At 23.3% G+C, this 12,818-nt stretch overlaps 3 protein-coding genes across 4 annotated transcripts; 1 reads left to right on the top strand and 2 right to left on the bottom strand.

Annotated features, from left to right (window-relative positions):
• Positions 1–1,101: 1,101 nt before the first annotated feature.
• On the bottom strand, positions 1,102–1,847 carry LOC122858407 (acylphosphatase-1-like). The gene is made up of 4 exons (XM_044161288.1): positions 1,657–1,847; positions 1,559–1,575; positions 1,308–1,417; positions 1,102–1,239 (listed from the first exon to the last, which is right to left on the bottom strand). The coding sequence occupies exons 1-4, from the start codon at positions 1,793–1,795 to the stop codon at positions 1,125–1,127; spliced, it is 381 nt and encodes a 126-aa protein (XP_044017223.1). The 5' UTR covers positions 1,796–1,847; the 3' UTR covers positions 1,102–1,124.
• Positions 1,848–2,093: 246 nt separating this feature from the next.
• On the top strand, positions 2,094–9,642 carry LOC122858405 (cell growth regulator with RING finger domain protein 1-like). 2 transcript variants are annotated; one of them, XM_044161285.1, is made up of 6 exons: positions 2,094–3,003; positions 3,780–3,934; positions 7,894–8,065; positions 8,149–8,287; positions 8,367–8,474; positions 8,661–9,642. In XM_044161285.1, the coding sequence occupies exons 1-6, from the start codon at positions 2,900–2,902 to the stop codon at positions 9,111–9,113; spliced, it is 1,131 nt and encodes a 376-aa protein (XP_044017220.1). In that variant the 5' UTR covers positions 2,094–2,899; the 3' UTR covers positions 9,114–9,642. The 2 variants fall into 2 exon arrangements, with proteins under 2 accessions (XP_044017220.1, XP_044017219.1); XM_044161284.1 differs by having other exon boundaries at positions 2,096–3,003; positions 8,146–8,287.
• Positions 9,643–10,038: 396 nt separating this feature from the next.
• LOC122858406 lies at positions 10,039–11,423 on the bottom strand. The gene is made up of 5 exons (XM_044161286.1): positions 11,274–11,423; positions 11,124–11,208; positions 10,823–11,040; positions 10,428–10,763; positions 10,039–10,365 (listed from the first exon to the last, which is right to left on the bottom strand). Exons 1-5 carry the CDS (start codon positions 11,391–11,393, stop codon positions 10,039–10,041), a joined length of 1,086 nt encoding a protein of 361 aa, XP_044017221.1. The 5' UTR covers positions 11,394–11,423.
• Positions 11,424–12,818: the final 1,395 nt, after the last annotated feature.

Below are 12,818 nucleotides of genomic sequence, written 5' to 3'. Positions count from 1 at the left end.
ACAATTTGGGTCAATAATTTTTACATTTTTTTTTTTTATCATTAAAGCTGTTTTTGTCCTAAAAAATTTAAATTCTTCAACAGAAAAATAATAATAACACTATTTTTCAATAGTCAACTAATGGAAAATAATAATTTCATACAATTACATTCACGGTGATTTATTTTTATGTCATTTTGCGATAAGTCTTGAAAAACTTGTTTGAAAAAAAAATATAAAAAAAACCAACGACCTTGTAAATAAAAATTATTCATCAATGTATATTTTTTCAACGAAATATCAAATGTAAAATTTTGAAAGTAGCTTATTTTTAAAACTGAGTTCATTGACTTTAAATTATTGTTGAAAAAATTATATTTTTTCTGATTATTTTTCATTGGGTATCGATCACAGTGATCGAGTGACGCAACGATGTAATTATTTGATATCGATCAACAACCACGACAGTGTTTTTAATTTACATTTAAAAAACTACATTGATAAAAAATTATAAATAATAAACAATTAAATAAACCAATGCCGATTATAAATAAAAAAAACATTAATTAAAAACAATATGAAAATAATTTTTAAAAATATTACAAACTAGTAAAAAATGAATTATTTTAAAAGAATTTTTGATTTTATTTGATCATTAAAATTCTCACCTGTTGTGGATGCCATGTATGTTTAAAAAATAATTTAAAGCACCTCATAATATCAACAATATATTATCACAAAATATTTAAAATTAAATTTGTAAATTATTTATTATTTTTTAAATTTACACTTTGTTTTTTATTTGGAGTTTATTATATTGTAAATTTAGTTATTTAATTTTATTTTGTAAATAAATAAGATGCTCACAGTGCGCTTTTTCAACATGAAATGAAAAAAATATTTCCTGTTACAAGTTGTGAAGCAATGACGGTTGCAACAATCTCTCTTTTTCTCTTTCTATTTCTCTAAATAAAATACGACGAAATAAAAAGAAAAATAAATATTTTTTTTTTGTCTTTGTTTTAATTGTTTATTTATACTGTATTTAAATTATTGAGGAAAATGTATATTAACAAAAGAAATGGAAAATTGTTATTTTAAATATAATTGATGGATTTTTTTTTTTTTAATTGAAGTAATTGAATTTATTTTTTAATTGCAAAATTGGGATAATTAATTTTGTCAATTATTTGTTCATTTTTAAATTTGACATCAACAATTGATGACTGAGGACTTCCTGTAACTCTTAGCCACTCTTTCCTGAAAAAATATTATTTAAATTTAATATTGCTTATATTGTTTAAATTGTTTATAAAAAAAATATTTACATTTCTTCAATTTTTTGTTTATCACCTTCAAGTCTACCAACGACACTTCCTTCTTTTGTGTTCATACACCAGCCTTTTATAAATAATTCTTCAGCTTTTTTTTGTGTATACTAATTAAAATAAATTTTTAACAACAATTAATTTATTATCACTACAATGACAAATATATTGATGGCAACGTCATTGTCTACATGACTAGCCCCAATTAATTAATTACAGATTAATTAATTCTTCCTAATTTTACAACTCACCTTACGAAAAAATACACCTGTAACATCAAAAAAAAATTAATTAATTTCTATCAAAAATGATAACAAATTGTCTTCATTAAATGCCAAAAAAAAATTACCTTGTACTCTTCCAAATACCTCAAAATCTAGACCAATATTATTTTGCATATTTTTATCTTCATAAAATTGATTAATAAAATTAATAATTATTATCAAAATAACAAATGATACTGCTCCAATTATCGTCACTTTTTTCATGTGGCTTTTGTTTGTTTACTTTTTTTTTTTGTTGCTAAGTAAGAAATATTTTTTTAAGCTACAGATGTCATTACTTGTAGCTATTGTAATTCCAGTTAATTAAATTTTCAATAGAGGACAGGTAAAGTGAATTACCTCAATCAAAAAAAAAAAAAAAAACACTATATTTCTAGTAAATTTTGGTGAATAATCAACACGCTAGTTTTATTTTCTCTCCCTCTCCAAGAAAAAGGGTTAATTGTGTGTGTTCCATGTGTGCATATGCATTAATACATTTATAATAATTTTGTCTCACTTTATCTCTCTCAGCCAAATGTGTCAGTCAGTTGATATTTTAGTGTCAAAAATTTAACAACACGAGCTGGATGCGTGGACCGCGGCGGCGACGCGGCGTAGCAAAATTCGCTCATTCGTCGTGTTAATTCTAGTGATTTGTGTCATCACAATTTATCAATGAAAAATACTAATATAATTTATAAAAAATTCAACAATTTTTATAAACAATTGTCAATAAATAAAACCGGCTTTATTGACGTTTAACAATTCCCAAACGTCAAGCGAATTTTTACATTTTTTTTTTTTTTACTCCAAAAATAAAAAAAATACATAAAGTCTTCCAATAAGTGTGTAATAAAAATAAAAAATCATTGACAAATGTATAACAAGTGTATTAGTTTACGTGATGTTGGATAATAAAAAAAAATAATTTATTTATTTATTTATAAATAAGGGAGAGATTAATATTTCTATCAAGTATTATCAGGCATTTCGATTATCAAGTATTTTTTTTTTTTTTTTCTTTCTTTTTTTTTTAATCATTATAAATAAAATTAAAATATAAACATTAGTGGTGTATTAATGATACTATAAAAAACAATATGATTATAATTTTTTATTATAAATTTTATATCCGGTTTCCATTTAATATTTTTTATGAAAATAATATTTAAAAAAATAGATAAAAAATCAAAGTCAAAAATCGAAATAAAATTTTAATTATTGTTATTAATTATTGTGAATAATAAATTTTTAAAAAAACATTTTTATTATTATTTAATTGTGCTATTTTGTGTAAATATAATTATTTAAAAAATTTGTGAAAAAATGACGGCAATGCTGATTTCAGTTGTTGAGTTATCAAATATATTGGCTGTATTTGCGGTGTTTCTAATAATATGTTTATTTGGTGTATTTTTAATTGTAATGCGGTAAGTTTATTTAAAAAATTAACAATTAATTTATTTTTATATTATTTATTATTTATATTTTTTTGTGGCGCAGTCTATACAATGTCAATTTAAATATACACAAATATATTAATGTATGTGTGTAACCTTGTTTCAAGGTGGAATATCATTGGTAAAGTTTTACACCTTTTTTTTTTTTTTTAAATAATTTATTCATCTCCAAATTTAATAATAAAATTTACCATTTTTTAGCATTATCTGTAGGTAAATTTTATTGATGTTTGAATTAAAATTATAAAAAATTTTAATTTTTTTTTATAAAGCAGATTATTTTTTTCCTTATTAATTAAATTAATTTATGGTTTTTATAAATATTTTTTATTCAATTATTTAAGCTGTTTTTTATCCAGAGATTATTGTTCCTATTTTATTTTTTAGAAAAATTCTAGATAATTTTAATCGCCTTTGTAATACCAACTAAACACGTGCAGCAATAATTTTAAATTTACCGTTAAAAAAAATAAAAAATATATACTATTATACAATGTAACATAGTAAATTAAATTAAGTATACATAGAGAGAAAGAATATATAATAAATAAATTTTTTTTTTTTAAAAAAAAGGTATTTTCTATACACTAATTATTGTGTAATACTTGATTAACAAAAGTTACAAAATACTTGTAATAAAAATATCAAATAATATATACATTGACCATGAAAAGAAATAATAACATTAATATTAAATAACAATGAGTTTGTTGATTTGTTAATTTGCATGTTATTTTTGTTTAAAGGAATATGGTACTTCGTGTTCACGGTGATGATTTTATGTTTGGTGGTAATGCTGGTGCCATGCCACATTCACCAAGAATACCACAAATGAAGATGATGAAGGTTCACATTCCTTTTACATTTAAACTTCATGAAAGTTCTAAAAGCACATATGCTGGTAAGTTTTACAATAATTTGTTATTATTATTAATAAATAATGTTAATTTTTTTATTATATTTTTGATGCTGTTGATGAGACTCACCATCGAAAAAATTTACATCATTTTTCATGATTATCATTGATAGAAAACATGTAAATTTTAGAAAAATTTATTGTTTTTATTTTTCATAAGCCTTTTTATATTTAATTGACTTGGATTTAATTTTTTTTTCTAGTTTAATTTAATAACAATTTTCTTTTAAAATCAATAGAATAATAAATACTGGAGTCATTCGTTTTTAAATTATAAAATTATTCTAGTCATATTGTGAATTTTGAGGAGATATTTGTTGTGGAAATTTATAATAATATTATCTTTGGCTTTGATTTTAGTTTGTGGTTTAGTATAAATTTTAAAAATCATCACCACAATTAACCATGTACCTTTTGTTGGCCCTGTAACCACTTTAAATAGTCTCCTCAAATACCAGAAAATTAGCAGCTCAATAAATAGACTTTGAACTAATTAATTTACTTGTTATTAATCCAAAAAAAAATAGTAAATATACATAGAACAACATTTCTGTGTAATTAAATAAATTATCTTAAATGTTGAAATTTTAGAAATTAAATAATTTTTATAATTACACAGCTGTGTTGAAAAATATTAGCTGAAATTTTTTTAATTAAAATGTGTCTTGTTATTTTACTCCAAATTTTATATAATTTAAATTTTTTATTCAAAATATTTCTTGTATATTTACAATTGATTAATTTAAAAATATTTAAACGAGAAAAAAAAAATTTCCAACATGAATCGAAATTCGTGTTACATTTCGATTCTCTTAAAAAAATTTCTAACGAAAAATATAAATTGTCATTGAAAGAGTCATTTAAATACTAGTTAAAGTATTTTTTAAATTAAATAATAAATTTTTATTTAAACAATTGAATAAAAAATTAATTTTCCTTGGATATTTATTATTCCGGATAATAATTTTTTCCTTGTGTCATTAATATAAGCACGTGCTTATCAATTAATTTGCAAATAACAATTAAAATATTACATCTTTATTCCGGAAAAAATATTTAATAAATATCCTTTTAATTTTTTTTTATTAAATTAATATTAATTGCTTTTTATTTTAATTATTATACTATATAGAAAATTTTTTATTTGTATAAATTTTTTAGTTTTATTACATTGTCAAGTTTGGATGACAATATTTTCTATAGTAAAATAGAAAAAGTTTCAATTCTAAATTCATGAAAATTTATATAAATTTTATGCAACATATTTCGAGTTGTTTTTCTTTATGTTTCTTTATGAAATATTATTATAAGTTGTCATAATAAAACTTTCTTGAGTATTATTTAGATGTGTTGTTATGTAAAATATAAAAAATAAAAATAAAAAAAAAATACACAACAATATTTATGCATGTGGGAAGTTGTGATAAGTCACGATTCACTTGTTTGTTGAATCAACAATATGAAGATAATAATTTGCGATAATTAAACATCTTTCAAATAATTATTTATACAATTAAAAATAATTATTTTATAAGCTAATAATAAGCTCACAATGATATCAATTATTAATCAATTTAATTTACAATATTTCCATGTAAATTACAAGCAAAGAGAAATTTTTTTGTCATCAATATTTTAGACAGCTTTATCACAAATAATAAATTTAAAATTTACAAGCAATTAATTATATTTATTGTTTTTTAAAAGAATATTTATCATCAATAAAGATTGCACATATTTGCAAAATAAGAAAACTAAAATGTGATTAAAAAAAAGCAGCTATATTGCACAAAAAAAAAAAATAAAATAAATATATGGAAATTTGTGAACCCAGTCGACCGATAAATCCTTAAGGGGCCAGTATTAAACCCAAGTTGATAGCCTTGATCAAGTCTCCCCGTTGTTGATGCAGTCGTGTTCAGCTTGATGAAGAAAAAAAATAATAAAAAATCCAACTTATTTCTTAAATTCTCAATCAATAAGTATACAAAAAATACAATTTAAAAAAAAAAAAAAACAACTACATTTTTTACAATTTAAAATAGCTATTATTATTTACTTTGTTTTTTTTTTAGTTTAATTTAATTTATTGTAAATTGTTGAGGAAAAAAAATAAAATGGTACAGCTCAATTTGGCGTAAATCCTTGGACCCCGAGGTCACATACATTCATTTATCTAACTTTCTTATTGTCACATTCACCCCTTTTGAATTTAAAACATTTCTATTTTATAAAAAAATAATAATTATAGTCTCAAATATCCATTGAAATATTGAAAAAATAAATTATGATACTGGTTGGAATTGAACTCACGCTTGTTATTTTAACGACAAATTGTTTTGACCTCTGGTTTTTAAACTTTCAAGGCCTTGAGTTCAATTCCTGGCGAGGCCGTTTTTTTTTTTTTTATTTTTATATATTAATTATGTTTCGTAAATATGTATCTGCAAAAAATGAATCATACTAAATGACAATGTGCCTTCAATGCTTGTTAAAAGTTAAGGTTATTTTAATTTAGTTGTTAAATTAAATTCAGGGATTTGATCAGTGCGCAAAGTGAATTGTTTCTACACAAATTTGAAAAATTACTTATACCTCCAGCTTATCCACGACAAGCCTACGAAAATAATCAACTTCCTAGGCATTTTTAAAATCTAATAAAACGCCTAAATTTTTCTCTGATAATTTTTTCATTACTATCTATTTTTTCAAGCCCAAATTTTCCTTATCAAGACAGTCAACTTTAATATTAGTAAAAATAAAAGTTGGCGTAATCAAAGAGACTGACTGACAATCTCAAGACAGATAAATAGAAAATACTCAACAGCACGTTGCTAAATGACGCAATATTGATTTGATAATCGAGCAACAAAATAATCACACAGTTTATATATTACAAAAAAAAAAAAGACCTTATTTGTTTAGTTTTTCCATGGATCCTGTTTCTTTTTTGTTTAAAAAAAAATTACTTAACAAAATTAATCTCAAATTACAAAATAAAAATAGATCAAATCTTACAAATTTAAAAAACCCACTCAATCAAAAGTTTAACTTAAAAAATTAACGTCATGAATTTATTATTACATCAAAATTTTTTTGTAAATATTATCATTATTTAAATAATATACATATTTATAATTATTTTAAATTAATTTAAAAATATCACATACGTAATATTTGAAAGGTAATTTTTATAACATTATGAAGGTCATGTATCTTTTTTTTTTTTTTCATATATATTTGCAAATTTTTTATGATTAAAATAGTTGGTAAATGTTGACGAAATTTAATAATAATAATTAATATTATTATTTTTTTTTTTTCAATAATATGAATGACCTGGTTAATGGGATGTATTGCAACAACAAGATTGTATAAAATAGCAGAGTATTTCTAGGCATCTTGGTCGATGTTGGTCCGGCTTAACTTTCACTTTTGCAACAAAATAATAATATTATCCTTTTTGATGATCCATTGAACAATATATTATCCATGATATAAAAAATTTAATATTATTTTTAAATATCATTCATGTTAATTAAATAATATTGCTATTAAATTTTTAATTCATTCGAAATTTTTATATTTAAGATAGAAATAAAATTTTAAAATTCAATCTTGATATAAAACAAAGTTCGATGTCCTGTTTCCTTTTTTTTTTTTGGTCACCAACACGTTCGTATTCATTCTCAATCGGTTCTTGACCTCCTCAAAATGAACATCCAACTCTCGTGAAAGATCATTGACCTCACAGTCTCAAAAAATTTTCATTGTAACGGTGTGTTTTTTTTTTTTTTCAAATATTTTTCTTGCAAAATTAATTTACCATATAATAATACAAATCATTGCAATAATTATCATGATTATTATAAAAAAAAAAAAAAAACGGTACTCTGATAATAAAACAGTTATATATTTAAAAATAAATTTAAATAATTTTACAGAAGTTGAGTGTGAAGTTTCAAGCCAAGTTGAATATTCCCTTCAGGCAATTTGGGGTGTAAGCATACGTGAACTTCATCTGGCACTTTGGAAACCATGGAATGCAATGAGGGATGCATCATTAAATGGTACACTACTTCAAGGACATGCACAATATTTAACACCACCACAAATGTATATTATTTTTTTTTAAATAATAATTACCAATTAAATTATATTAATTTTAATATTTAATTATGTTTTTTATTTTTTAGTAGACAACCACATGGTGAAGAAACACTTAGACTATCATTACCAGCACCAGAATTAGAACTTGGTACACCACCACGACTTTGTTATCCACTTGTTATATTTTTAACAAGAAAAGACAACAGAGATCCACATCCAGATGAAACTGTAATTTATATAAAAAACATTTAATAACATTTAATAATATATATTTTAAATAATAATATTAATTTTTTTATTTAAATAGGTTGCGTTGGTGAATGTCGTACACATTAAAGACAGTGTTTGTACACTTCCAACCTCGATTCTTGCTCAATATCTCAAACAGGCCAATGGCCAGTTGTCCTGCTTGAAGGCAAGTTGTTTCTGTGTTGACCTAAATAAATATAATAATAAGAAAAAAAAAATATATATATAAACTTGTTTTTAAATATAAAAGGATTTGACCTTGATGGTGATACTTGTGATGAAATTAGCCTGATGGTCATGTCCTCATTTAATTTTTATGTTAATATTAATTTTGTGAATTTTTGTTGAACAGCAATTGTACCTGGCAACTGGTAATTCAACAAGTTATGATGAGGGTGATGTTTCATCTGGTATTGGACCAGCATTAGCATTGGCTGAACCATGTAATAATAGTAATGGTAATACACGTGATGCACTTGTTGCATCTGGTGCTAGTGATAATGAAGGATCATTATGGAATTCAGCTGGTGAACAGTTGTGTGTTGTTTGTCAATATTTTCCATTATCACGTGCATTATTACCATGTCGTCATACTTGTATTTGTGCATCTTGTTTTGGTAAATTAGATCGTTGTCCAATGTGTCGTAGTCCAATTAAAAGTTATTTTTGTATACGTGGTGAAGAATATATGCCAAATGATAATGATATTAATCCTTGTAAACAAAGACAAGCAACACATGGACCATCACATTGGCTTCATGATTGGAATGATAGACTTACTGATTTTCTTGGTTTTGCACGATAAAATTTATATTTTTTATTTTAAATATTATAATCAAACTTTCATACGTCCGTATTGTATCATAATTAATTATTATTTTTTAAATAGAATTAGTATTATCGACTGCAAAGTTATATAAATAAATAAATATATATTTACTTTTTTGTTTTTTTTTTTTGCCAACGAAAGAAGAGACGTTTTTCTAGCTTAATTTGATGGAAAAAATTAACAGTTTTTTGTTTGATTAAATTGTCAATTTTTATATTTGACAAAAGCCTAATATCATCTATCTTTTTCTGTTTTATTCTTAATTAATTTTAAATGAGATAAAAAATCGTGTAATTTATATTGGTTATCGATTTTAATTGATTGTTTTTTTGATTATTAAAAAAAAACTATCAAATCGATGAAAAATGCTGGACGTCGATCTCGATTACGATAGCGTTTAAATAATAATTATTAATCTTAATAATAATTAAGTTGTAAATACACAGACTGTGATAATCCGGATGATATCTATGTAGATGTGGATTGTACACCTACACTTCCAACGAGTATGTAAAAAAAGTAAATGAAAATCTTTGTTACAGTAGAATTAGTTGTTGTATTATTTAGAAAATATTAATAAATATTTTACATTGTTTTCTGTCAGTTATAAAACATTAAAAACATTTTTAAAATGAGTGAGTAAAAAACGAAAATGATGGCGATGATTTTGTACATATAATAAATTATAACGGATGGAAAAATAAATGATAAAAAATATGTGACAAGTAGTTAGTGGCCTAAAAAGTCGTTTGTATTTTTAGTAGAACGAAAAAAATAAAATAAATATATATTAAGTTGAAAATACTATATCAATATTAAAAAAAAAAAAATACTTTTATTCAGTGATCAGGCAATGACTCTATTGTAAATAGATAATTTAATAAAAATGTTTAATTAAAAATTATACTTGTAAACAATTTGGTATTGATTTCAACATAATTGCCAATTCATTAGAAATTATTTTTAATTTAACAGCAATATTTTCCTCTTCATTTTTTAACTTTTCATTAACTTTATTATTTAAGTTATTATTATTTGTATTATTTTCACGTTGTAATTTTGATGTAACTGATATTTCGTTAATTTTTATATCATTGTCATTTTTTTTAACTGAATATATTTTTTTTTTAACTAAATTTCGTAAGATGCTAATAAATGTCGATAATTGATCAATAGTTTCTTTCGAAATTTCAGTTTTTTTAATTTCCAATTCTTTCATGACTGTTGTCTGAAATTATAATTATTATTTTATTCAATGAAATAATATTAATTCATTAAAGCTATACTTACTATCCAATGGAAAAAAATATTTTCATTTTTTGAAAATTTAAAATAAACGTTGAGTATAGATTTTATTTTGTTTAAATCATTCATTATTTCTTCATCGATTTTTGTGTAATTTTTATTATTAGAATTGTATCTTTTGATTATTGCAGCTTCTAGTGGATCAAGATGTAAAATTCCAGAGCAATTTGAACTAGCTGTGTGAATTTTAGCTGTTGTTTTAATTTTATCTTCAATTATTTTAGTCAATCCTTTGAGATTATAACTTATCAACATGGATTTATGCATTACTGTATTAATTTGTGATGAAAAATCAAGTTTCTTTTTTATTCCATCATTTTTCTGTAATTATTTTTGTCAATTAATTAATTATTTTAATAGTTAATTGTTGGACAACTTACAGTTTTAGTATTGTCAACATTTTGATGAATATTTCCACTAAGTATACTGTCAATAATTTTTGATCTTACAATTGTTTCTAAAATATTTTGCTTGGCAATTAACCAGGCCAATGCCAACACCAGTTCACATATATTTTCATCATTTTTTTGTAAGCCATAAAAATATATTCCTGAGTATTGCAAAAATCCAAAATGTAATTTTGTCGTTTCAACAATGTCTAAAAAAATAAATAATATATTTTTAAATATAAAAAACTTGATTAACATTTATATAATAAATTAAATTTTATTTATTACAAACCGTAGTTGGGAAATTCAACAGTTGGTTGAATATTTTTAACAGCAAAATGACTTAAAGTATGAAGTACTGACCAAAAACAATTAATCTATAAATGAAAATAATATAAAAAAATATTGAAAAATTAATTATTAATATTTCTGTTAAACTTACAGCTTCAGGTGAAGATTTATTTTGATTGAAAGATTCAAAATATTCAGGTTTTATTTTGTGTCCAGTACATAATTCAATACATTGACACAAATAATTTATTGTCTTTTTAATGTCAGTCATTTGTCAATATTTTATATTGTCAATTTAACAATTAATTGTCATTTATTATACTAAAAATAATTATAAAAAATAAGGCAATTTAATATGTCTATTTGTTTTAAAATTAAATTGATTTATAAATAATTTGTTTGTTTTGTTTTTTAGGTTAAAGACAGGTGAAATTAATTAATTTATATTGTTAACAAATTTATAAAAATAATAATTGTAAAATAATAGGTCTTGAGGATTAATCATGTAAATTAAAATAATGGTAGAAATAAAATTATTCAAAACAAATTAACGTGAGTATTTGATAAGAGCTTAAATGGTTAATTTGGTGCTGAAAAAATAACTGGTATTATAACTGGTCTAGATTGTTTTAAAGTTGCAGTAAAATATTATCTCCGGCTTTCTCCAGCTTTCTCCGGCATTACTCCGTGTTTGGCCCATTTCCGGAGAAATTACTCCGGCATGAGATTAATGTCGAAAAAATTAATCTGCCACTATTTTTATGCCGGAATATTTTCTCCGCCATCAATCTCATGCCGGAATAATTTCTCCGCCATCAACCTCATGCCGGAGTAATATTTCCACCAGGGATGGAATTAAAAAAAATCCATTTAATTGTTCTATCGGAAGTGAACTTAAATAGAACAAACACAATTAATAATATTGAAAATTTATCATTAAATTGCAACGTAGATGATAAATTTGTTAAGAAATTGGTTGTAAATTCTAAAAACTTGGAAAAATTAAGCAGCTTATACCCACTCTATGTTCGCTCCACCAATGGTTAATTTTTCCAAGTTTTTAGAATTTACAACCAATTTCTTAACAAATTTATCATTATGTTATTTATAGAAACCATTAGATGAATAAAGTGGGTATAAGCAGCTTATACCCACTCTATGTTCGCTCCACCAATGGTTAATTTTTCCATTATTCTAAGCGAACATGACTAATAATGCAATTGAAGCCATTCAAAATCTTCATAAAATTGAACACCTTGATCTGTTGGAAGAATATGGTTATAAAAATAAATTCATACAAGAAAAATCAATCAAAGGTTTACAGGAGCTGAAACAACTTTGTTTTTTACGCCTAAAGCTACGGTCTCCAAGGCGCGTTTTAGAGCAGTTTGAAGCCGCAACCGCCGTGTGAAATAGAGTACATAGGCTAAACAATTACAAACAAGTAACAAACGAAATTGCATATCAATTTATTTACCAATTGGAAAACTTACGAGCTCTTCATGTCATGGATATACATCCATCGATCGTAAATTAGTAAACGACCTGTTAAAAGTAGGATTTAAAAAACGTAAAAAAAGTTTAACACTATTCATTGCTTTTATAAAGTTGAAAAAGAAGATTCAAGGAAATTATCTGAAGACAAAAATATTAAAATTATTATAGATTTAGAAATATTTTAATATTAATCCCCGTT

This window comes from Aphidius gifuensis, linkage group LG5 (genome assembly GCF_014905175.1).
Source record: "Aphidius gifuensis isolate YNYX2018 linkage group LG5, ASM1490517v1, whole genome shotgun sequence".
NCBI lineage: Eukaryota > Metazoa > Arthropoda > Insecta > Hymenoptera > Braconidae > Aphidius > Aphidius gifuensis.
Note: the sequence above shows the minus strand (reverse complement) of the source record. Positions and strands in the feature narration are given on the sequence as shown.